This window comes from Oncorhynchus mykiss, chromosome 18 (assembly GCF_013265735.2).
Source record: "Oncorhynchus mykiss isolate Arlee chromosome 18, USDA_OmykA_1.1, whole genome shotgun sequence".
In the NCBI taxonomy this organism is placed as follows: Eukaryota; Metazoa; Chordata; class Actinopteri; order Salmoniformes; family Salmonidae; genus Oncorhynchus; species Oncorhynchus mykiss.
In genome coordinates, this window is record NC_048582.1 from 44059622 (window position 1) to 44084322 (window position 24701).

Sequence of the window (24701 nt, forward strand, 5' to 3'; positions counted from 1 at the left end):
CACAACAGATGATCACATCGATTCGCTAGGGATTTTACATCCAAGCACAACTGTCTTCACCGACGTGAAGACACCAACATTTTAAGGACTTTCTTCGCAAACAACTTTGTTTCCCAACACCTGGCACATGCAACAGCTTATCACAACAGCTTTTTGTCACTTGACTGTCATTCAGAAAATTCCTTCTTGAATCAGATGATGATGTGTGAAAATATCATGGTGTAATTACAACTTGACACCAAATGCACATCCAACAAGTATTATGCATAAATATTGAAGAACCACGTTAATGACAGTATTGGTTTAGGTTTAAAGTATAAAGGTAAGATGACTTTTGTTTAGAAGCATTCGATTTTGCAATTACATGGTTTTTGGGGGATTTGTTTGCCCATGAAAACTGTTTTCACCCCATAACATAAGGAGACATGGAATGTTATGTAGTCACACTGCATTTCTGACATCTCTTTACAAAAAACTTTCCAACAGCTAGACCCGGGTATGTACAGGGTTCAAGTTCAATGTCTAATTGAACTGATTACATATTTTTATTTGACCTTTTATTTAACTAGGCAAGTCAGTTAAGAACAAATTCTTATTTTAAATGACAGCCTAGGAACATTGGGTTAACTGCTTTGTTCAGTGGCAGAACGACAGATTTTTACCTTGTCAGCTCAGGGATTTGATCTTGCAACCTTTCGGTTACTAGTTCAACACTCTAACCACTAGGCTACCTGCTTAATATATGATATAATAATATATATCATATATGCTTAAGATATGATAAAACAACAATTTAAACTGCCATAAATGCATTGACAGAAAAATGTTTTATGTCACACTATTTTGGACAAATCCGTCAAGACACCAACCATGAGAAAGGGTTAAACATGAATTTTAAATCAACTCATACATTTTATTGAATATAGCTAAGCTATGGTATGTTTCCCCCTTAATGTAATTACATTTTTAAAAATGTGCATATTATCATCAATTACTTATTCATATCTGTGACAACTTGTCCAGCGTAGGAAATCCTCACTGGTAGCATAGTTTATAAAAATACCCACATTTATAAATGCTTATATAAAAAACAAGAAAATATTGCTATTGCATCTTGTTCTTCGTATCAATAATATGTGCAAGTGAAGTACATAAGCATTCATTGCTATGAATAAATTGCAAATTAATATGAAATGCTTCCAAAGCGGTCTTAGTCTTTACAGTGTGGCCTTCTCAGTAAGTGTTTCATTGTGTTTTATGCCATACGTACTTACTGTACTGTTGTCGCCAGACCCCGTCAACATTGTTTTTTATTAACTTTTAATCTCTTCTGTTACAATGGCAACTTTTTTTCTCCTCTTTTCAGGGGAAGAGCGTAGATGGGATGGAGTGTTCGGTGGACTCTGTAGCGAAGCAAGAGGAGGACAGGGACAGCGAAACCACAGAGCATGTAAATGTCACCTGAGCTCAAATCTGCCTGTGCTTTTCGCTCCGGCCTGAGTTGCTGTCTTAGTACAGTGGGTTTGGAAGGTCAATCAACCAGTGGAACAACTTCATACAGAACTATGGGCACCCAGTAGTAAGGCCGTGATGACAGGCAAACCTTCCTTTTGTCACCCATTTGTATTATTATGAGTAATGCTTGGTTGTTGTGTCATCAAGTGTTATACTGCCCACACTGCTAATAATTAGTGTGAAATAACCAAAGTAAGAACTATGAATCTGTTTAGGAAGTTTCAGTATGCAGTTATTCATCCTTGCAGTATTTGCAGTGTCACATTCTACGTAGCTACGTGCATTAGGCTACTAAGCATGTGCTTGACATCAATTTGCTACATGTCCTACTGTAATATGTATAGTGCTTGAGTGGGCTGGATAAATTGCAATCAAACAAAGCGTTATGAAAGTAAGTGTTATTACCATTCCACACAAAAATGCATTGCACGCAGCAAATAGAACTGTCATCAAAGAAAAAAATAATGATTTCACGAGTGTAGCTGCAACACATCTGCGTTTCCACATCCATCCAAGGATGATAGGAAAGCCCTGCCGTATCCCCATTATTTTGGCTGTAGAATAGATAACAGCTGGCCCCTCGTTTGTTGTGCTAAAGCCCAGGTGCTCCACCCTGTTTCTCTTATAAAATTAGGGCAACAGGCATTCCCCATTTCCATTCAAAACAATGTACTGTGGTGGGTGGACTGGCCAACATATTTGGGGTTGCACCTTTTGGAATGTATGTTTAAATGTACACTCAAAAATATGGCATCATACAGCAGGCCGACTTCCTGCTTACAGATAAACAACAACTGGCAAGTACATTTGGAGGGGCCAATAGTGGTTGACAATCATCTTGTTGATATGTGTATGATGTCATATTGCTAAGAATACCTTAAATTCATCATGTGTAAGTTGCAACGAGCACATTCTATTCTTTGGAATTTGTTTGTCTTACTCCTGAAACAATCTCTATTGTGCAACCATAGGTGGACTGAGGGATTATGTCCATTTTGGTTTATGTAATTCTATGCTTTCTTTTCTCTCTCTCTTTGTGCAGGTGGAGTGCAGGCTGCAGCTGGAGGCCCAGCGTATCAGCCTGTCTCAGATGCACGCTGCACAGCTTGAGCTGCTCCGGGAGCAGACAGATGCCCGTGTCAGCACACTTGAGCAGGAGCTGGGTTTCTTGAAAAAAACATACAAAGGTATGTGTGTGGTTTTGAGTGCAGGTCGATGTATGGATGGGTTGTTGTCTGGTGGTGGGGTTGAGGTAGGGATATGGCAAGTGTGTTTGTGTGGTAGGAAACCTTGTGGTGGTTAGAGGTGTGTGTGTATATGTTTCAATGTGTGTGCACTCCGCACATGTATATTTAATTATGTATGTGTATCTGGGCATGTGGGGTTAGACGGGCCATGTTGAATTGGTTTATTTTGATCTATCATTCGTGATGTCATCCATGCTACAAACTGTAGATAGAAAACAGACTCACACGGAAGTTATTCAGTCTCTTTTGCATTCATCCTATTTTAGTAATTGAATGTTTGTGTACCATGTGTGCTCAATATAAGCCAATAATAATGTATGCTTTTGTTGTTTTTCTCGGACTTCACAGATGATCTCAGAAGCTCTAAGTACCAGAATGTGGTGCAAGTTGTGTCTGAAGAGTGCAAGCAACTCATCCTGGTAGTTAACATTCAACACACACAACCACACACACACAACCACACACACACAACCACACACACACACACACACACACACACACACACACACACACACACACACACACACACACACACACACACACACAAAAACAAGTATTGATTGTTCCTTTGCACTGTCAATTACTTTTGATATGAGAACGTTATTAGACAGAATTATTTCAGGTTCAGACATTGATTCTTACTACTCGAATGAGTGTTTTGTTTGAGAGCTATTTTGCTGTTATCTTTATACAGTCCTTTGCTAAACTTTTCGGAGAGGAGTTCTTGGAGTATCTCCACCCCACTGATGTCGAGGACTGGAAGATTCATTGGTTTGAGAAGGAAGAAACCAGGGATCCCAGTGCTGTTTTACAGGAGGCGAAAGGTGCTTTATTGGTTGTGATGTCTACCAAATGACAGCAATACTACATAAAGAACACGCAGCCTATGAAATGAGTGGCTGACTAATGAAAATGTCTAAATAAGTCACACGCCAATCTTGACTGCTGCATGATAAAATGACAAATTAGTACATGTTGTGTTTTGTGTTTTCCTCCAGTTTACATTTGCGTACGCACATCAAATCCAGCTACATCAATGATAAATGGGATCCCTTATAGTAGTGAAGATACTTCACAAACTGAGACTGCATGAGGATATATTTGTAATGGACATTTTTTCTGTCTGGTTTCTATAGAAATGTATAGAGACCTTCAGCAGGTGAAGCAGAGGATTGAACAGGAGCACGGTCGTCTCCTACAGCTCCAGTCCTTACTGAAGGCAGATGGCAATAAGGTAGGATGGACTGCTACATACTGTGTGTGTAAAACTGTTTATTTAGTTAGCTCTTTGTGTCAAACTCATTCCACGGAGGGCCGGGTGTCTGCATGTTTTTGCTCCTCCCTTGTACTTGATTGATGAATTAAGGTCACTAATTAGTAAACAACTCCCCTCACATGGTTTTTGAGGTCTTAATTGAAAAGTAAAATCCCAAAACCATCTGACACTAGGCCCTCCATGGAATGAGTTTGACACACCTGCTTTAAGGGGTTTAGGCCAAGAGTTTTTTAATTGGTGGGGGAAAAAACATAAGTCATTATTTCATTGGATATGTTTAGATGTCACGACACCAACCTCGTTATTGTTTGACATGTAATCACAGTATTATGACGGGGATGAAAAGCAACAATAATTTTTTGGCTACAGTAATTGCTAGGACACTAGCACTCAGCTTTTACATGTTTAACTCTGCTAGTTAATAATGATATGACGAATGAAAGCTAATTGGCTTTAATGATAACGCCAACAAACACTGCTGTCAAACTCTTATTGTCATTCTTAGATTGAGGTGATGCAGCTGATGTACGATGAGCTGAAGCGCAGCAGTGAGGAGAAGATCGCCAGCCTGCGCAGGCACATCGAAAGCTCCAGCATCTCTACACACAATCTCAAGGGTAAATTTAGATATATACTGTATGTCTAAACCAAAATGGTGCTGGGTTATGTGGTGTCCATCTTCTACACAATCTGTTGTGCATTTGGAAAGTCTGCGAGCCTCAATCCCAAAATGAATGGGAAAGATGGGCACTGTCTACCACCATCTACATAGTCATGCTAATGCTAACACCATCGCTCTCTACCCAGATCTGAGGGAGCCGACCGCGGCCTCGCCCTCCTCCCACACTGCTGAGGATATCCAGAAGCTGATGGCTGACGTCCATCAGCAGCGGGCCCAGCTGGAGGAATGCCACAGAATGGAAGTGGAGCGCCTCAGGGCCTACTACCAGCAGCAGGCCAAAGCGACTGAGGAGCACTATGCTACCGAGCTCATCATGCTACAGCAGCACCTCGATGAGGTCACGGGCACCGAGGCCCAGTTCAGGTAATAGTGATGATGATGATCATGACTATGGTGTAGAAGTGGCCCTACATAAATCACATGCAAGAGCTTCTCACAGTGTGTTTATACTAGACACTACAACCAATCGATTTCTGGACCAATCAGACTGTGTTCGCATTCGGTGTAGGATTGGGGAGGTACTCAGATCCAGACTCATTGCAGAGGAGAAACTAATGTTAGTGGGTGTGGGGTAATGTTTGGCTAGAGCAAGGAGTCTGGGTAGCCAGGCAAGAGGAAAACCCCATCATCAACCCTTTCACATGGCATGTAATCTTGACACAAATTTTAAACTCAAACTAAATCCAACTCATGAATCCAACTCAACATATGAATTGGTTAGTCCACAAGCACATCATAGACATACATAATATCGAAGAAAGACAGCCACCGGTGCACAAGTGAGAAAGTACATTTTCTCCTCCCCCATGGGAGTATTTGAAACAGTCATGAGAAGGATCCTACTCCTGTGTGTACGTGCGCATAGAAAGAGTGCAGCAGCACTTCTCAGATCACTGTGACCCGATACCACCGGGTATGAAATTCTACAGCTGCCATTCAGGCCCACTTTAATTGCCAAGGCATTAGCAAACTCCTTATTCCTTTGAAAGTAGATTTCAGTTTTATTCAATCCCTCCTGGGTCCATTACTATTAGCATGGCTTTAATCTCCTGATATCTCTCCCCAGTGGCACAGCAGTCTAAGGCACTGCATTGCAGTACTAGAAGCGTCACTACAGATCCGGGTTTGATCCCGGGCTGTGTCACTTCCTGGAGCTACCGGGAGACGCATGGGCAGCGCACAATTGGCCCAGTGTCGTCCGGGTTAGGAGAGGGTTTGGCCGGCTGGGATGACCTTGTCTAATCTCACTCTTGTGACTCCTTGTGGCGTCCGGGCGCATGCACGCTGACTTTGGTCGCCAGCTGTATGGTGTTTCCTCTGACACATTAGTGCGGCTGGCTTCCAGGGTAAGTTGGCAGTTAGTCAAGAACAGTGCGGCTTGACAGGGTCGGGTTTAGGAGGACGCATGGCTCTCGACCTTCCCCTGTCCCGGGTCCGTACGGGAGTTGCAGCGATGGGACAAGACTGTAACTACCAATTTGGATATCACAAATTGAAAAAAATAAATGTATCATCTCCTGATATCTAAATTATTTTCACTATATAAAAGGGATGTAACATTCACGCATCCATCCCAATTAAATGTCGGTTTTCGGAACCAAACCAATCCAAATCTAGCATGCATCCGTCAGAAAATCTATTCAAAAGTTATAAATAGCTTTCACAGTTTGTTTGGACTTGTATTTTCAGAATGTAGAAAGAATGTATTATATCTCGTCTTTTGTGACAACTTATGCGTCCTTTCCTTCAGTGTTGAACTGCATGTAACTGTGTTGAGTCATTGATCTACAAACATTTTGCATGCCGAACAACCCCAAGTAATACCAGTAGGCTAGACAAATTGTGCACAGCTTCGCGCCTGACCAAGGAGAGGTAAGCCTATTCCTGATCTGACACATCTGCGCGTCACCATTCAAATGTTTGTAAAATGGCTTCTGCAATATTAGGCTTTATTAGTTGAGTGACTACCAATGTAATTTGCTAGGTTGTTTTTATCAAATGCTCTGTTGAAAAGTTGTGTTTTACCAAAATAAAAGCAAGCTACTGGAGACCACTCTTGTGTGGCTATATACCTGCTAAACAGGGCTTACAATAGATTTTATTTTGATCAGGTTCACCATCAGCAATAGTTTTGATAATTTTGCTGTGAACAATCAATCAGTGTATGTGGTAATTTTTAGTTCTTGCCTTCAGAAAGTACTCATACCCCTTGACTTTTTCCAAATTTTGCAGTGATTTTTTTTCTGACCTATGTTCCCATAATGACACTAAAAACATATTTTTAGACATTTTTGCAAATCTTTACAAAAATACCTATTTACATAAGTATTCCACCCCTGAATCAATACATGTTTGAATCACCTTTGGCAGGGATTACAGCTGTGAGTCTTTCTGGGTAAGTCTTTAAGAGCTTTGCGGGCTTTGTGGGGCTTTGTGGGGATGAGGTAGGTAGTTGTTTGGATGGGCTATTTATGGGCTGTGTACAGCTGCATCGATTGGTAAGCTGCGCTGACAGCTGATGCCTTAAGTTAGTGAAGGAGCTATAAGTCTCAAACTTCAGTGATTTTTGCAATTCATGGCAGCAGTGAACTGGAAGGAAAGGCGGTCAAAGGAGGTGTTGGCTTTGGGGATGACCAGTGAAATATACCTGCTGGAGCGCATGCTACGGGTGGGTGTTGCTATGGTGACCAATGAGCTGAGATAAGGCGGAGCTTTACCTAGCAAGGACTTATAGATGACCTGGATCCAGTGGGTTTGGCGACAAATATGTAGCGAGGACCAGCCAACGAGAGCATACAAGTCGCAGTGGTGGGTAGTATATGAGGCTTTGCTGACAAAACGGATGGCACCGTGATAGACTGCATCCAGTTTGCTGAGTAGAGTGTTGGAGGCTATCTTGTAAATGACATCGCCGAAGACCAGGATCGGTAGGATAGTCAGTTTTACGTGGGTATGTTTGGCAGCATGAGTGAAGGAGGCTTTGTTTGCGAAATAGGAAGCCGATTCTAGATTTAATTTTGGAATGGAGATGCTTAATGTGAGTCTGGAAGGTGAGTTTACAGTCTAACCAGACACATAGGTATTTAAAGTTGTCCACATGTTCTAAGTCAGAACCGTCCAGAGTAGTGATGCTGGTCGGGTTGGTGGGTGCGGGCAGCGATCGGTTGAAGAGCATGCATTTAGTTTTTCTTGCATTTAAGAGCAGTTGGAGGCCACGGAAGGAGTGTTGAAGCTCGTTTGGAGGTTTGTTAACAGTGTCCAAAGAAGGGCCAGATGTATGCAGAATGGTGTCGTCTGCGTAGAGGTGGATCAAAGAATCACCCGCAGCATGAGCGATATCATTGATGTATACGGAGAAAAGAGTCGGCTCGAGAATTGAACCCTGTGGCACCCCCATAAACTGCCAGAGGTGCGGACAACAGAACCTCCGATTAGACACCTTGAACTCTGAGAAGTAGTTGTTGAACCAGGCGAGACAGTCATAAGAGAAACCAATGCTGTTGTCCTGCTGAAAAGTGAATTCATCTCCGTGTCTGGTGGAAACCACACTGAACCAGGTTTTACTCTAGGATGTTGCTTCATTCCATTTATTTTTTATCCTGAAAAACTCCCCAGTCATTGACTATTACAAGCATACCTGTAACATGATGCAGTTTCCACTGTGCTTGAAAATATGGAGAGTGGTACTCAGTAATGTGTTGTGTTGATGTGCCCCAAACAAATTTTTGTCCTTAATACAAAGTGTTCATTGCTTTGACACATTTTTTGAAGTATTACTTTAGTGCCTTGTTGCAAACAGGATGTACAGTTCCAGTCAAACATTTGGACAGACCTCATTCCAGGCTTTTTTTTTTTTTACAATTTTCTACATTGTAGAATTGTAGTGAAGATATCAAAACTATGAAATAACACATATGGAATCATGTAGTAAACAAAATCAAAATAGATTTTATATTTTATATTCTTCAAAGCCTTGATGACAACTTTGCACATGCTTGACATTCTCTCAACCATGCATTTCAATTAACAGGCGTGCCTTGTTAAAAGTCAATTTGTGGAATTTCTTTCCTTAATGCGTTTGAGACAATCAGTTGTGTTGCGACAATGTAGGGTTGGTATTTTGAAGATTGCCCTATTTGGTTAAAGACCAAGTCTGTATTATGGCAAGAACAGCTCAAAACAGCAAAGAGAAATGACAGTCCATCATTACTTTAAGACATGAAGGTCAGTCCATCCAGAAAACTTCAAAAACCATCAAGCGCTATGATGGAATTGGCTCTCATCAGGACCGCACCTCTACTGCAGAGGATAAGTACATTAGAGTTAACTGCACCTGAAATTGCAGCCCAAATAAATGCTTCAATAGAGTTCAAGTAACAGATGCATCTCAACATCAGCTGTTCAGAGGAGACTGCGTGAATCAGGCCTTCATGGTCAAATTGCTGCAAAGAAATCACTACTAAAGGACACCAATAAGAAGAAGAGACTTGCTTGGGCCTCGAAACACAAGCAATGGACTTTAGACCGGTGAATATCTGTCCTGTCGCCTGGAGTCAAAATTTGAGATTGCGGTCTCTTTGAGACGCGGAGTAGGTGAACGGATGATCTCCGCATGTGTGGCTCCCACCGTGAAGCATGGAGGAGGAGGTGTGATAGTGTGGGGGTGCTTTGCTGGTGACACTGATTTATTTCGAATTCAAGGCACACTTTACCAGCATGGCTACCACAGCATTCTGCAGAGATACACAGTCCCAAACCAGAATGGATGATCATTTGTTTTTCAACAGGACAATGACACAAAACACCTCCAGGCTGTGTAAGGGCTATTTGACCAAGAAGGGGAGTGATGATGTGCTGCATCAGATGACCGTGCCTCCACAATCACCTGACCTCAGCCCAATTGAGATGGTTTGGGAGGAGTTGGACCGCAGAGTGAAGGAAAAGCAGCCAACAAGTGCTCAGAATATGTGGGAACTCATTCCAGACTGTTGGAAAAGCATTCCTCGTGAAGCTGGTTGAGAGAATGCAAGAGTATACAAAGCTGTCATCAAGGCAAAGGGTGGCTACTTTGACGAATCTAAAATATATTTAAATGTGTTTAACATTTGTTGGGTTACTACAGTCGTGGCCAAAAGTTGAGAATAACACAAATATTAATTTTCCCAAAGTCTGCTTCCGCAGTTTGTATGATGGCAATTTGCATATACTCCAGAATGTTATGAAGAGTGATCAGATGAATTGCAACTAATTGTAAAGTCCCTCTTTGCCATGCAAATTAACTGAATCCCCCAAAAACATTTCCACTGCATCTCAGCCCTGCCACAAAATGACCAGCTGACATCATGTCAGTGATTCTCTAGTTAACACAGGTGTCAGTGTTGACGAGGACAAGGCTGGAGATCACTCGGTCATGCTGATTGAGTTCGAATAACAGACTGGAAGCTTCAAAAGGAGGGTGGTGCTTGGAATCATTGTTCTTCCGACGTCAACCATGGTTACCTGCAAGGAAACATGTGCTGTCACCATTGCTTTGCACAAAAAGGGCTATTGCTGCCAGTAAGATTGCACCTAAATCAACCATTTATTGGATCATCAAGAACTTCAAGGAGAGTGGTTCAAATGTTGTGAAGAAGGCTTCAGGGCGCCCAAGAAAGTCCAGCAAGCGCCAGGACCGTCTCCTAAAGTTGATTCAGCTGCGGGATCAGGGCACCAACAGTACAGAGCTTGCTCAGGAATGGCAGCAGGCCGGTGTGAGTGCATCTGCACGCACAGTGAGGCAAAGACTTTTGGAGGATGGCCTGGTTTCAAGAAGGGCAGCAAAGAAGCCACTTCTCAGCAGGAAAAACAACAGGGACAGACTGATATTCTGCAAAAGGTACAGGGATTGGACTGCTGAGGACTGGGGTAAAGTCATTTTCTCTGATGAATCCCTTTTCCGATTGTTTGGGGCTTCCGGAAAAAAGCTTGTCCGGAGAAGACAAGGTGAGCGCTACCATCAGTCCTGTGTCATGCCAACAGTAAAGCATCCTGAGACCATTCATGTGTGGGGTTGCTTCTCAGCCAAGGGAGTGGGCTCACTCACAATTTTGCCTAAGAACACAGCCATGAATAAAGAATGGTACCAACACATCAAGAGAAGATCAACTTCTCCCAACCATCCAGGAACAGTTCGGTGACGAACAATACATTTTCCAGCATGATGGAGCACCTTGCCATAAGGCAAAAGTAATAACTAAGGTGCTCGGGGAACAAAACAATGATATTTTGGGTCCATGGCCCAGACCTTAATCCCATTTGAGAACTTGTCGTCAATCCTCAAGAGGCGGGTGGACAATCAAAAACCCACATTCTGAAAAACTCCAAGCATTGATTATGCAAGAATGGGCTGCCATCAGTCAGGATGTGGCCCAGAAGTTAATTGACAGCATGCCAGGGCGGATTGCAGAGGACTTGAAAAAGTAGGGTCAACACAGCAAATATTGACTCTTTGCAACGACTTCATGTAATTGTCAATAAAAGCATTTGACACTTATGAAATGCTTGTAATTATACTTCAGTATTCCATAGTAACATCTGACAAAAATATCTAAAGACACTGGAGCAGCAAACTTTGTGGAAATTAATATTTGTGTCATTCTCAATAGTTTTGGCCATGACTGCACATGATTCCATGTGTGTCATTTCATGGTTTTGATGTCTTCAAGGGTTTTTCTACATTGTACAGTAATAGTGAAGGTGCTTCCCGAGTGGCGCATTGGTCTATCATTGCAGTGCTAGCTGTGCCACTTGAGATTCTGGGTTTGAGTTCAGGCTCTGTCTCAGCCGGCTGCAACTGGGAGACCCATGGGGCGGCACACATTTGGCCCAGCGTTGTCCGGGTTAGGGGAGGGGTTTGGCCGGCAGGTATGTCCTTGTCCCATCGCGCATTTGCCACTCCTGTGGCGGGACGTGCGCGGTGCACTCTGACATGGTCGCCAGCTGTACAGTGTTTCCTCAGACACATTGGTGCGGCCGGCTTCCTGGTTAAGTGGGCATTGTCGAGAAGAAGTGTGGCTTTGTTGGGTTGTGTTTCGGAGGACGCACTGTTCTCGACCTTCACCTCACGGCAGTTGCAGCGAAGGGACAAGACTAACTACCAATTGGATACCACCAAATTGGGGTACATGCGTCCTTCTTTTCATTGCGGTTAGTATTATGGAGTAACTACAATGTTGTTGATCCATCCTCAGTTTTCTCATATCACTACCATTAAACTCTAACTGTTTTAAAGTCACCATTGATTCGCCTCATGGTGAAATCCTTGAGCGATTTCCTTCCTCTCCGACAACTGAGTTTGGAAGGATGCCAGTATCTTTGTAGTGACTGGGTAGATACACCATCCAAAGTGTAATTAATAACTTCACCATGCTTAAAGGGATATTCAATGTATATTTTTTTACCCATCTACCAGTAGGTGCCCTTTGCTTTGTCTTTGAATCTACGGTGTATTCAGAAAGCTTTCAGACCCCTTCCCATTTTCCACATTTTGTTACGTTACAGCCTTATTCTAAAATGGAATAAATAAATATTTTTCCACACAAATCTACCCTGTAATGACCAAGCAAAAACAGGTTTTTATACATTTTTGCAAGTATTAAAAATAAAAAAACTGATACTTTATTTATATAAATATTCAGACCCTTCGATATGAGACATGAAATTGGGCTCAGGTACATCCTGTTTGCATTGATCATCCTTGAAATGTTTCTACAACTTGATTGGAGTCCACCTGTAGTAAATTCAATTGATTGGGCATGATTTGAAAAGGCACACACCTGTCTATGTAAGGTCCCACAGTTGACAGTGCATGTCAGAGCAAAAACCAAGCCATGAGGTCAAAGGAATTGTCTGTAGAGCTCCGAGACAGGATTGTGTTGAGGCACAGATCTGGGGAATGGTTCCAAAAAATGTGTGTAGCATTGAAGGTCCCCAAGAACACAGTGGCTTCATTCTTAAATGGAAGAAGTTTTGAACCACCAAGACTCTTCCTAAAGCTGGCCACCTGGCCAAACTAAGCAATCAGGGAAGAAGGGCCTTAGTCAGGGAGGTGAGCGAGAACCCAGTAGTCACTCTGACAGAGCTCAAGAGTTCCTCTGTGGAGATGGATGAACATTGCAAATGGACAACCATCTCTGCAGCACTCTACCAATCAGGCCTTATGGTAGAGTGGCCAGATGGAAGCTGGGGTGAAGGTTCACCTTCCAACAGGACAATGATCCTTAGCTCACAGCCAAGACAACACAGGAGTGGCTTCTGGACCAGTCTTGAATGTCCTTGAGTGGCCCAGCCAGAGCCCGGACTTGAACCCGCTCGAAAATCTCTGGAGAGACCTGAAAATAGCTGTCAAACAAAGCTCCCCATCGAACCTGACAGAGCTTGAGAGGATCTGCAGAGAAGAATAGGAGAAACTCCCCAAATACAGGTGTGCCAAGCTTCATACCCAAGAAGACTCGGCTGTAATCGCTGCCAAGGATGCTCCAACAAAGTATTGCGTAAATGGTCTGAATACTTATGTAAAATGTGATGTGTTTAGGTTTTTATTTGTTATCCATTTTCAAATAAATTAGAAAAACTTGTTTTTGCTTCGTCAATATGGGGTATTGTGTGTAGACTGAGGAATATTTTAAAAGTAATACATTTTAGAACAAGGCTGTAATGTAACAAAATGTGGAATAAGTCAAGGGGCCTGAATACCTTCCGAACGCACTGAGTATACCAATCATTAGGAGCACCTTCCTAATATTAGAAATATTTGCGCTCTGAGCAGCCTCAATTCGTTACGGCATGGACTGTGTCGAGAACATTCCACAGGAATGCTGGCCCATGTTGTCTCCAATGCTTCCCACAGTTGTGTCAAGTTGGCTGGATGTCCTTTGGGCGATGGACCATTCTTCATACACACTGGAATCTGTTGAGGGTGAAAAACCCAGCAGTGTTGCAGTTCTTGACACAAACCGGTGCGTCAGGCACCTACTACCGTACCCTGTTCAAAGGCATTTAAATGATGTCTTGCCCATTCACCCTGTGAATGAATGGCACACATACACAATCCATATTTAAATTGTTTCGAGGCTTAAAAATCCTTACTTTACCTGTCTCCTAAGTGTATTTAACAAGTGACATCAATAAGGGATCATAGCTTTCACCTGCTTTCACTTGGTCACTCTATATCATTGAAAGAGTTGGTGTTCTTAATCTTTTGTATACTGTCATTCCTTGGCTATGTCATAGCTAATTTGAAAAATATAAATACTGATACATTTACTAGCTCAAACACTTAATCTGCAAACATGGCAAGTTTAATTAGTGGGTGTTGGTGATTTCAGAACCAAAGTGGAGGCACAAAAAACAGGCTACATCATCCCCCTAATCTGATACTGGTAGATGCCTAGTCTCCCTTATGGCTCAGCTCAGGTGCCTACATACAGTAGTACATACACCATAGACATGCATCATTTACACACCACACACACACAGAAGTCGGCTCAGAGAGGCCCAGCTCATGAGCTCCATCAGTAGCAGATTTTATTTTAGAATGGAGAATGAATGTGTTTATGCAACAGATGTTAGTGTATCACATCTGTCGATTTGTTCTCTAATCAAACTGAATCGCAACTAATCGTTTCAAACTAAAACATATCATTCCTGTATCATGTCGGAGCTCACGTATCTAGATGCGTATCGAATCTTCTTGAAAGGGAAAGACGTACATCCCTACTATATAATGGTGTTGGTACAATTGACAATGAGGATCCATTTATTTATCCATTTAATGTTTTAAATCTGGATTATTTTGATATAAAAATTACCAAATTACCTGCTGTAGGTATTATCAGGCAGGTTTTAGCTTTTATTATTTTTGTTCGATACAGTATTCATTATTACATAGGGCTCTGATTATGTCTGTCGCAGTTGAATCTCATTGAATAAACTTTATTGATCCCCAGAGGGTATAATAAAAACAATAGTTACGCTTTCAGACAGTAGCCAATTTGAATGTTTCAGGTTGACCTTTTGATATACAGTGGGGCAAAAAAGTATTTTGTCAGCCACCAATAGTGCAAGTTCTCCCACTTAAAAAGATGAGAAAGGCCTGTAATTGTCATCATAGGTACACTTCAAAAAAAAAAATCCAGAAAATCACATTGTAGGATTTTTTATGAATTTATTTGCAAATTATGGTGGAAAATAAGTATTTGGTCAATAACAAAAGTTTATCTCAATACTTTGTTATATACCCTTTGTTGGCAATGAAAGAGGTCAAACGTTTTCTGTAAGTCTTCACAAGGTTTTCACACACTGTTGCTGGTATTTTGGCCCATTCCTCCGTGCAGATCTCCTCTAGAGCAGTGACGTTTTGGGGCTGTTGCTGGGCAACACAGACTTTCAACTCCCTCCAAAGATTTTCTATGGGGTTTAGATCTGGAGACTGGCTAGGCCACTCCAGGACCTTGAAATGCTTCTTATGAAGCCACTCATTCGTTGCCCGGGCGGTGTGTTTGGGATCATTGTCCTGCTGAAAGACCCAGCCATGTTTCATGTTCAATACCCTTGCTGATGGAAGGAGGTTTTCACTCAAAATCTCACGATACATGGCCCCATTCATTCTTTCCTTTACACGGATCAGTCGTCCTGGTCCCTTTGCAGAAAAACAGCCCCAAAGCATGATGTTTCCACCCCCATGCTTCACAGTAGGTATGGTGTTCTTTGGATGCAACTCAGCATTCTTTGTCCTCCAAACACAACGAGTTGAGTTTTTACCAAACAGTTATATTTTGGTTTCATCTGATCATATGACATTCTCCCAATCTTCTTCTGGATCATCCAAATGCTCTCTAGCAAACTTCAGACGGGCCTGGACATATACTGGCTTATGCAGGGGGACACGTCTGGCACTGCAGGATTTGAGTCCCTGGCGGCATAGTGTGTTACTGATGGTAGGCTTTGTTACTTTGGTCCCAGCTCTCTGCAGGTCATTCACTAGGTCCCCACGTGTGGTTCTGGGATTTTTGCTCACCGTTCTTGTGATCATTTTGACCCCACGGGGTGAGATTTTGCGTGGAGCCCCAGATCTAGGGAGATTATCAGTGGTCTTGTATGTCTTCCATTTCCTAATAATTGCTCCCACAGTTGATTTCTTCAAACCAAGCTGCTTACCTATTGCAGATTCAGTCTTCCCAGCCTGGTGCAGGTCTACAATTTTGTTTCTGGTGTCCTTTGGTCTTGGCCATGGTGGAGTTTGGAGTGTGACTGTTTGAGGTTGTGGACAGGTGTCTTTTATACTGATAACAAGTTCATACAGGTAACGAGTGGAGGACAGAGGAGCCTCTTAAAGAAGTTGTTACAGGTCTGTGAGAGCCAGAAATCTTGCTTGTTTGTAGGTGACCAAATACTTATTTTCCACCATAATTTGCAAATAAATTCATAAAAAATCCTACAATGTCATGTCATAGTTGAAGTGTACCTTTGATGAAAATTACAGGCCTCTCTCATCTTTTTAAGTGGGAGAACTTGCACAATTGGTGGCTGACTAAATACTTGTTTGCCCCACTGTAGTTCTTCACATGCAAAACACTGGGAGGGTCTAGTGAAGCAATGATAGCTTATCTGCCAGCAGCACAGCCCCGTTTATGAAATATTTACATGGTGTTTAAAAGCATGTTAATTACTAACCCACAAAGTACGCTTTCTCTTGCCCAACATCTCTAGGCAAAGAGCAAAAACATCCCTCTCCCCATTTGGCCATCCTCAAGGTGTTTCCATATCAATAGAAAATTGAAGGGATAATTCTCCCAAAATTGAAAATGATATTTGTTTACCCTGTTAAGTAGTCTATGGACACAGACTGCTCTGTCTTCACACTTTGGGGTTGTTGCATGTTAATTTGAGGTATTTTGACTTCCACTGGTGAGTAGTCTTGCTAACCAGCTACTGTAGAGGACAGTCTCACTATGATCACCCTTAGCGGCATTGTCATAAAAAGGATATTTCTGGCTTTTAGGGATACACTATTTTCAACCTTTTCCCCTGAAAAATGGAAGTAAGGAATCCACTCAAGTGACTTTCTATGCATGCTACGTTAGGTTATGCTATGATAAACCATCTTCTAATCTAATGGGTATGATTAACTGATACTACTGCACCTTGCTGTTAAATTATATTAATACTTTGAGCCTTTTGGTATCGAAGCCTGATGACTTATTCAGGGCAGGGCTAGGTTACCTAACGTTCAGATAGAAATGTAGTATGTACAAAAATGATTGCTTATCTGAATAACCCTCAGAGTACTTCTCTGTCATGTAGAATAATAGGGAATTGTATGTCGGTTCTATGCATTACATTTCTATCCGCAAAGTTTCAAATATTACAGCCCACTGTACATGCCCCATGATGACATTGATTGATAGAATGGTGCCAGTTAGCTAATCCCAAAGGGGAATTTAGACAGGGCACTTTTGCTGTGCAATTCAACTGAACTGAACTTCAGACTTAAAGTAAATCATGACTTTCAATCTCCTAAAAAAAAAAAGTCAGATGTTGAAAAATAATACTAGTAGATTCACTAGTACGCTGTCTTCAGTATGGTGGATGTTTGTTTACCCTTTACCATTCACTAATGTTTTCGGTCTTTATATTTAATTCTGCCTTGTCTTTCAGCCTGTCCAGTGCTTCCCAGCTTGGCTTGCGGACCGAGGAAGAGGACACAGAGGAACTACAGGTTTGCTCCCTTCTCACTTAGCCAAATCTTCTCCTGTCACACACCATCTCTTCTCGAGGCAAAAACCCTGATTTGAATTAAGACACTCCATTAGCCGTCACTACGAGCGATGGAGGAGGGGGATGAATGGAATGCTGCCTTTGGCTAAAATCTTCCCCAGATCCCTGGGTGGCAGGCTGCAGTGAAACGCCACGCATTTAAACTGATTTTTATCCGAGGGGAAGTTGAAGAGTCGAGGCGCCGATTATGTAAGCGGTTAGCATAGCGTGGATGCTAGCGTTAGCTACAGTTGAAGTCCGAAGTTTACATTGACTTAAGTTGGAGTCATTAAAACTTGTTTTTCAACCACTCCACACATTTCTTGTTAACAAACTATAGTTTTGGCAAGTCGGTTTGGACATCTACTTTGTGCATGACACAAGTAATTTTTCCAACAATTGTTTACATGCAGATAATTTCACTAATAATTCACTGCATCACAATTCCAGTGGGTCAGAAGTTAACATACAGTAAGTTGACTGTGCCTTTAGACAGCTTGGAAAATTACAGAGAATTATATCTTGCTTCTGATAGGCTAAATGACATCATTTGAGTCAATTGGAGATGTACCTGTGGATGTATTTCAAGGCCTACCTTCAAACTCAGTGCCTCTTTGCTTGACATCATGGGAAAATCTAATGAAATCAGCCAAGAGCTCAGAAAAAAATTGTAAACCTCAAAGTCTGGTTCATCCTTGGGAGCAATTTCCAAATGCCTGAAGGTACCACGTTCATCTGTACAAACAATAATACGCAAGTATAAACACCATGGTACCACGCAGCCGTCATACCGCTCAGGAAGGAGACGCGTTCTGTCTCCTAGAGATGAACGTACTTTGGTGCAAAAAGTGCAAACCAATCCCAGAACAACAGCAAAGGTCCTTGTGAAGATGGAAACTGGTACAAAAGTTTCTATATCCACAGTAGAACGAGTCCTATATCAACATAATCTGAAAGGCTGCTCAGCAAGGAAGAAGCCACTGCTCCAAAACCGCCATAAAAAAAGCCAGACTACGGTTTGCAACTGCACATGGGGACAAAGAATCTACTTTTTGGAGAAATGTCCGCTGGTCTGATGTAACAAAAATGTAATTGTTTGGCCATAATGACCATCGTTATGTTTGGTAGAAAAAAGGGGGAGTCTTGCAAGACGAAGAACACCATCCCAACCGTGAAGCACGGGGGTGGCAGCATCATGTTGTGGGGGTGCTTTGCTGCAGGAGGGACTGGTGCACTTCAGAAAATAGATGGCATCATGAGGGAGGAAATTTATGTGGATATATTGAAGCAACATCTCCAGACATCAGTCAGGAAGTTAAAGCTTGGTCGCAAATGACAATGACCTCAAGCATACTTCCAAAGTTGTGGCAAAATGGCTTAAGGACAACAAAGTCAAGGTATTGGAATGGCCATCACAAAGTCCTGACCTCAATCCTATGGGAAATTTGTGGCCAGAACTGAAAAAGCGTGTGGGAGCATGGAGGCCTACAAACCTGACTCAGTTACACTAGCTCTATCAGGAGGAATGGGCCACAATTCATCCAACTTATTGTGGGAAGGTTGTGGAAGGCTACCTGAAACGTTTGACCCATGTTAAACAATTTAAAGGCAATGCTACCAAATACTAATTGAGTGTATGTAAACTTCTGACCCACTGGGAATGTGATGAAAGAAATACAAACTGAAATAAGTCATTTTCTCTACTATTATTCTGACATTTCACATTCTTAAAATGAAGTGGTGATCCTAACTGACCTAAGACGGGGAATTTTTACTAGGATTAAATGTCAATAATTGTTAACTGAGTTTAAATGTATTTGGCTAAGGTGTATGTAAACCTCCGACTTCAACTGTATATACTACTACGGTAATCAAGTCTTCGCCTGCATTAAAGGACGATTCTCTCTACATGAGTGACCCGGTCCCGTTTCAGTCAAGTCTCACGATCAATTCACCTCCCGCTTGTTCACTTGCTCTCGCTACCTCCCTTGCTTTCCGGTCTAGCAGCGTGAGACGCTGATTCTCACATCAGAGAAGAAAGCCGGAGAATAGAGGAGCGCAGCGATTGAGGGAGACAGAAAGAAAAGACAGAAATAAAGGGTTAGAGACGGAGGAAAAATGAAGGGCTGTCTGGTGAGAGAGAGAAAGATGTAGAATGCATGGAGTAGACTGAAAGGTGGAGGGAAAGGGGGAAGTAGATGGAGAGAAGAGGAGAGTGATAGAAATTGAGTAATCGAGAGCAACCAACACCAGGCGCTATTATAGCACAATAACGATTCACTAATTGAGAGGCATAGCTGTAAAAAAGAGTTAAAGGAAAGACTTACCATTGTAGCTTGACGTAGTGGTGCTCTAGCCGAACTGAAACTCTACTCTATAGGATGTCTGTCTGACTTCTATTTATCAGTGCATCTTTCAGCCTTAAAGGCATAGGAAGTAAAATCATTGAATTTCTCTCCAGCGGGTTGCTGAGGAGGAAGGGAGGGGGCACACACTCTGAAAACCTCTGGATCTTTCCCTCTTTTCTCCTGACTTTTGCTCAATTCCTATATTTTTCTTGCCTCCTCTCCTATTTTTCTTCCATATACGTTTCCCTCTGGTTAATTTATTTTTATGTCTGTGTCTATCCTTTCCCCATCCTATTCCTTGTCCACTCCTCCCCCTCGTCTCTAGCTGGTGGAGGAGGATGCGTTGTTGGTGGGTCTGGACACGGAGCTACGCGGGCCAGCCAAGTCTATGGGCATGATGGCGCTGCTGCAGACGCTGAGGACAGCTCTCTACCACAAGTACCACCAGGAGGTGGCAGCGCTGAAGGAACAACACTGTGCTGAGCTCAGCAGACTCAGAGAAAAGAGGGTGCAGGAAAAGAGCGAGAGAGTGAGGGAGGAAGGAGAGGAGGACGTGCGGTTGCAGGTGAAGCTGGACCCGGAGGGCATCAACGGGAGCAAATGCTATATCGAGGGACCCAGCACGGAGGACCAAGGCGTGCAGGAGAGGAGACATCAGGAGAGGGTGGAGGAGGAGATAGCTAAGGTAAGAAGTTAACTGCCGAACAGGGACAATTATAAACCCCCCCCCCCGAAAAACAGAGTTATTGTAGGTTACAAACTTAGGTATGAAAATCATGTTTTCTACATAGGAAATTACGTTTTTTTTAAACTAACGACGAGCAATTTCGTATTCTGAACGACCTCCATTCCTGATGCGTTTGTATCTCTGAGGTCCTATTGTTCTTTGAAGAGTATGACCAAAACTGGTCTTGCCGAATGACTTAAGACTAACAAGCAAGAAAACATATCCATATGCACTAACTGAAATTAATTGTGTGGATTTTTTTCCTAATAATAATGTAAAATTAACATCTGTACAGAGAAACTCATGTGAAGGCCAAATTACAGAGGAGGAACTTCTTGATGCAATTAAAGCCTTTGAGGCTGGGAAAACTCGAGGGCTGGATGGCATACCAGTGGAAGTATACACAATTTAAAAATATATATATTTAGAGGACCATTATTAGCATGTTTTAACCACTCCTATATAAATGGTGTATTATCAGACACGTAACAAGATGGTCTGATATCATTATTACTGAAACAGGACCCAAGTGGTAGATCCAATCCATTACAAAATTGGAGACCTCTTACACTTCAGTGTTGTGATGCAAAAATCATAGCAAAATGCATAGTGCATAGAATTAAAAAAGTATTGTCAAATATTCTTCATCCTAATCAGACCGTTTTGGAAACAATAGAATACTATGAAATATCTGGGACTCAAGGCCTGGTTTTCATAGCTGATTTTGAAAAGGCACGACTGGAGTTTATATATAAATGCCTAGAATATTTCAATTTTGGGGAATCTCTTATAAAATGGGTTAAAGTTATGTGTAGGTTCAAAATGGCTACATCTCAAAGTTTTAAACTATCTAGAGTAAAACGAGGTTGCCCACTATCGGCATATATTATATATATTTTAACCTTTATTTAACTAGGCAAGTCAGTTAAGAACAAATTCTTATTTTCAATGACGGCCTAGGAACAGTGGGTTAACTGCCTGTTCAGGGGCAGAACGACAGATTTGTACCTTGTCAGCTCGGGGGTTTGAACTTGCAACCTTCCGGTTACTAGTCCAACGCCCTAACCACTGCCGCCAATAGTGGACAACCTTGTTTTAAGATATATATATATATATATATATATATATATATATATATAATTATTGCCATCGAAATGATAGCTGTTAAAATTAGATCAAACAATAATATTAAGGGAAGCGTGGCTTAAAAACTAAGGTGTCATTGTATGCTGATGATTCATGTTTTGTTTTAAAACCATGATTAGAATCTCTCCACTGCATCATAAAGGATCTAGATACTTTTGCTATCCTCTCTGGATTAAAACCATTATTCTTATGTATTGGATCACTAAAAAAATGCTAATTTACATTTCCGTGTAGTTCTTACCAATTAAATGGTCTGACGGAGATGTGGAAATACTCTGTTTACAATTCCCAAAATAAAGAAATTCTCTCCAGTAAATGTTTATAGAAAGTTAGCAAAAATAGATAAGATCTTGCTACCGTGGAAAGGAAAAATCATCAAATCAAATGTATTTATATAGCCCTTTGTACATCAGCTGATATCTCAAAGTGCTGTACAGAAACCCAGCCTAAAACCCCAAACAGCAAGCAATGCACGTGTAGAAGCACGGTGGCTAGGAAAAACTCCCTAGAAAGGCCAAAACCTAGGAAGAAACCTAGAGAGGAACCAGGCTATGTGGGGTGGCCAGTCCTCTTCTGGCCACCCCTGATTAACTCTTTAGTCATATCACAGTTTACCTGTTTGCTTATGGTTTTGTCTACACCTATTGACCTGCTTTTTTAAATTATATGAACAAAAAATATTCAATTTTATTTGGAATGGCAAGCCAGACAAAATTAAAAGGACCTATTTATATAACGAATATGAATTCGGAGGGCATAAATTATTAAAGCATTAGACCTCTCACTAAAGGCATCAGTCATAGAAAAGTTATATTTAATCCAAACTGGTTCTCTAGAAAATTGGTAGGAATGTCTCATCCTATGTTCAAGAATGGCCTTTTCCCTTTATTCAGATTACACCTGCTCATTTTCGGTTGTTTGAAAAGGAAATAATCTCCAATATCGTAATTTTTTAAAACAAGCCTGAGAAAGTTGGTTGCAATTTCAGTTTAATCTACCTGAAAAGACAGAAAAAATAATGCAACAAATATTGTGGTTAAACTCAAATATACTAATTGATAACATTTTTAAAAAAGTATCATTTTTGTGAATGATATCATAGATAGGACTGGTGGAGTTATGTTACACATGCAGCTAACACGGACATATGGGAATGTCTGCTCTACCCAAAATTACAACCAACTAATTGCAGCATTACCAGAAAAATGGAAGAGGCAAGTAGAAGGGGAAAAAAGTAAGGAACTTGTTTGTCGGCCCTGTATTAAAGAACATAAATGGTTAAAGAAAAGTGTGATAAATAAAAACATTTACCAATTTAATTTAAGGACCAAAAAACTGACAGCTGTGCCATATAAATTGCAAAATAGTTGGGAAGAGATTTTCAATGTAACCATTCCATGGCACATGGTTTATGAATTGATACGCAAAACAACGACTGATTCAAAACTTCAAATTTTTCAATTTAAATTACTATACAAAATTCTTGCAACCAATAGAATGTTTTTTATATATATATATATGGGGATACAATCTTCCCAGCGCTGCAGATTTTGCTGTGAGGAGGCAGTCATTAGATCATTTATTTTGGTATTGTTCATATGTAGCTCGTTTTTGGTCACAGATCCAGGAATGGCTGAAGAATTGCAATATTTGCCTAGAGCTAACCCTGCAGATAGCAATACTGGGGGATTTGAAAAGCCATAATCAAACAATCAATAATATAATTATTTTAGCACAAATGTTTGTAAATGAAAAATTATCTGTAGAAGCTCTGTATTTATTTATTTATTTATTTGAAAATATACATTTTAAAATGTTTTGCCCTTCACTTGTCAACATTACATTTAAACCATTCCACTATGATTGGCTCATACGCATATCTCCTAGGTCATAGTTCAGATGTCGGTGGAGTTTGCTCAGCAAAGCGAATTGGCCCGAATCACGAAGAGCGCCCGCGAGACTACCTCAGCCATGCAGACCCAGTCCGAGGAGGACGAGGCAGGGGTGGAAGAGGAGCAGCAGACCCCTAGGAGCTCACTCACCAAGGGCATCTCTCTGGAGGAGGTGCAGAGGAGGATCGTGGAGGAAAAAGAAAGGCTGGAGAAAGAGCTGGAGGAGAGGACTGCGGAACTCCATGGGATTAAAGAGAAGCTTCTCTGCAGAGGTCCAGGATCTGAGCAGGTTAGCATTGGGGGAGTTCTGGATAGTATTTGATTTGCACAGTAGCATGTGTTCATTGTTTGTATTTGGGGTTATGACACCAAGGTTGGCATTAGTTTCTAAGATGCACAGGCTTAGGATTTGGATGAGTTTTTATGCTCTTCGAAACATGCAATCTAACCACATAAAACCACTCTCCGTAGAAGCTGAATGTAGTTCTGTGTTAAATGACGAGTTTGAAAATGAAGTGGAGTGATTTTCATTCACCAGCCAAGTATTGTCTCGTCTAACCCATTGCTCCTCATATTGAGAAGCACTTAGTGGGTTAAACCACTTGATCGCCTAGGGAGGGATATTATTATACCTCACATGGGGTGGTTTGCTTTGTACAAACCCTTCAGGGGCCTTTTGAAGGATAACACTGTGTCCTTACACTCGTTGTCTCCCTCGCTCCTTCTCCTTCTGGCTCTTTTTCTCAAAACTTCTTTAGCCTAAGCCATAGCCTACTATCACGTCATGTCCAAAGTGTTCCTATTCGAAGAGGTTGTGACGTCAAACCGAAGGTGCTTCACTCGGCTGCAATATTGGCTACACCCACAGGGTGCTTATTTTCATTTCTGAAGACCGTAGCCTGTTTGCTAGCATTGTCACCAAAAGTATGTATGAGACATAAACTAACGCAACGCCAAAAAGTATATGCCATAGTAACTTTTCGTTTGGATTTTTGGCGTTGCTAAAGGGCCTCGCAAGCCTCAATGTAATGGTGCTTGGGTCGGGGCGGCAGCGTAGCCTAGTGGTTAATGTT

At 41.6% G+C, this 24701-nt stretch overlaps 1 protein-coding gene across 10 annotated transcripts in view; it reads left to right on the forward strand.

Annotated features, from left to right (window-relative positions):
* The window catches only part of akap9 (A kinase (PRKA) anchor protein 9), a 138148-nt gene that overhangs the window by 38978 nt on the left and 74469 nt on the right, over window positions 1-24701 (forward strand). For all 10 annotated transcript variants that reach the window (XM_021572164.2, XM_021572171.2, XM_021572172.2 and 7 more), the window contains 10 exons: window positions 1367-1450; window positions 2558-2702; window positions 3111-3181; window positions 3457-3586; window positions 3899-3996; window positions 4544-4655; window positions 4846-5083; window positions 17417-17477; window positions 20189-20548; window positions 23624-23917. In XM_021572164.2, the coding sequence (XP_021427839.2) occupies window positions 1367-1450; window positions 2558-2702; window positions 3111-3181; window positions 3457-3586; window positions 3899-3996; window positions 4544-4655; window positions 4846-5083; window positions 17417-17477; window positions 20189-20548; window positions 23624-23917 (1593 nt within the window). The remainder of the gene's footprint in view (window positions 1-1366; window positions 1451-2557; window positions 2703-3110; window positions 3182-3456; window positions 3587-3898; window positions 3997-4543; window positions 4656-4845; window positions 5084-17416; window positions 17478-20188; window positions 20549-23623; window positions 23918-24701) is intronic.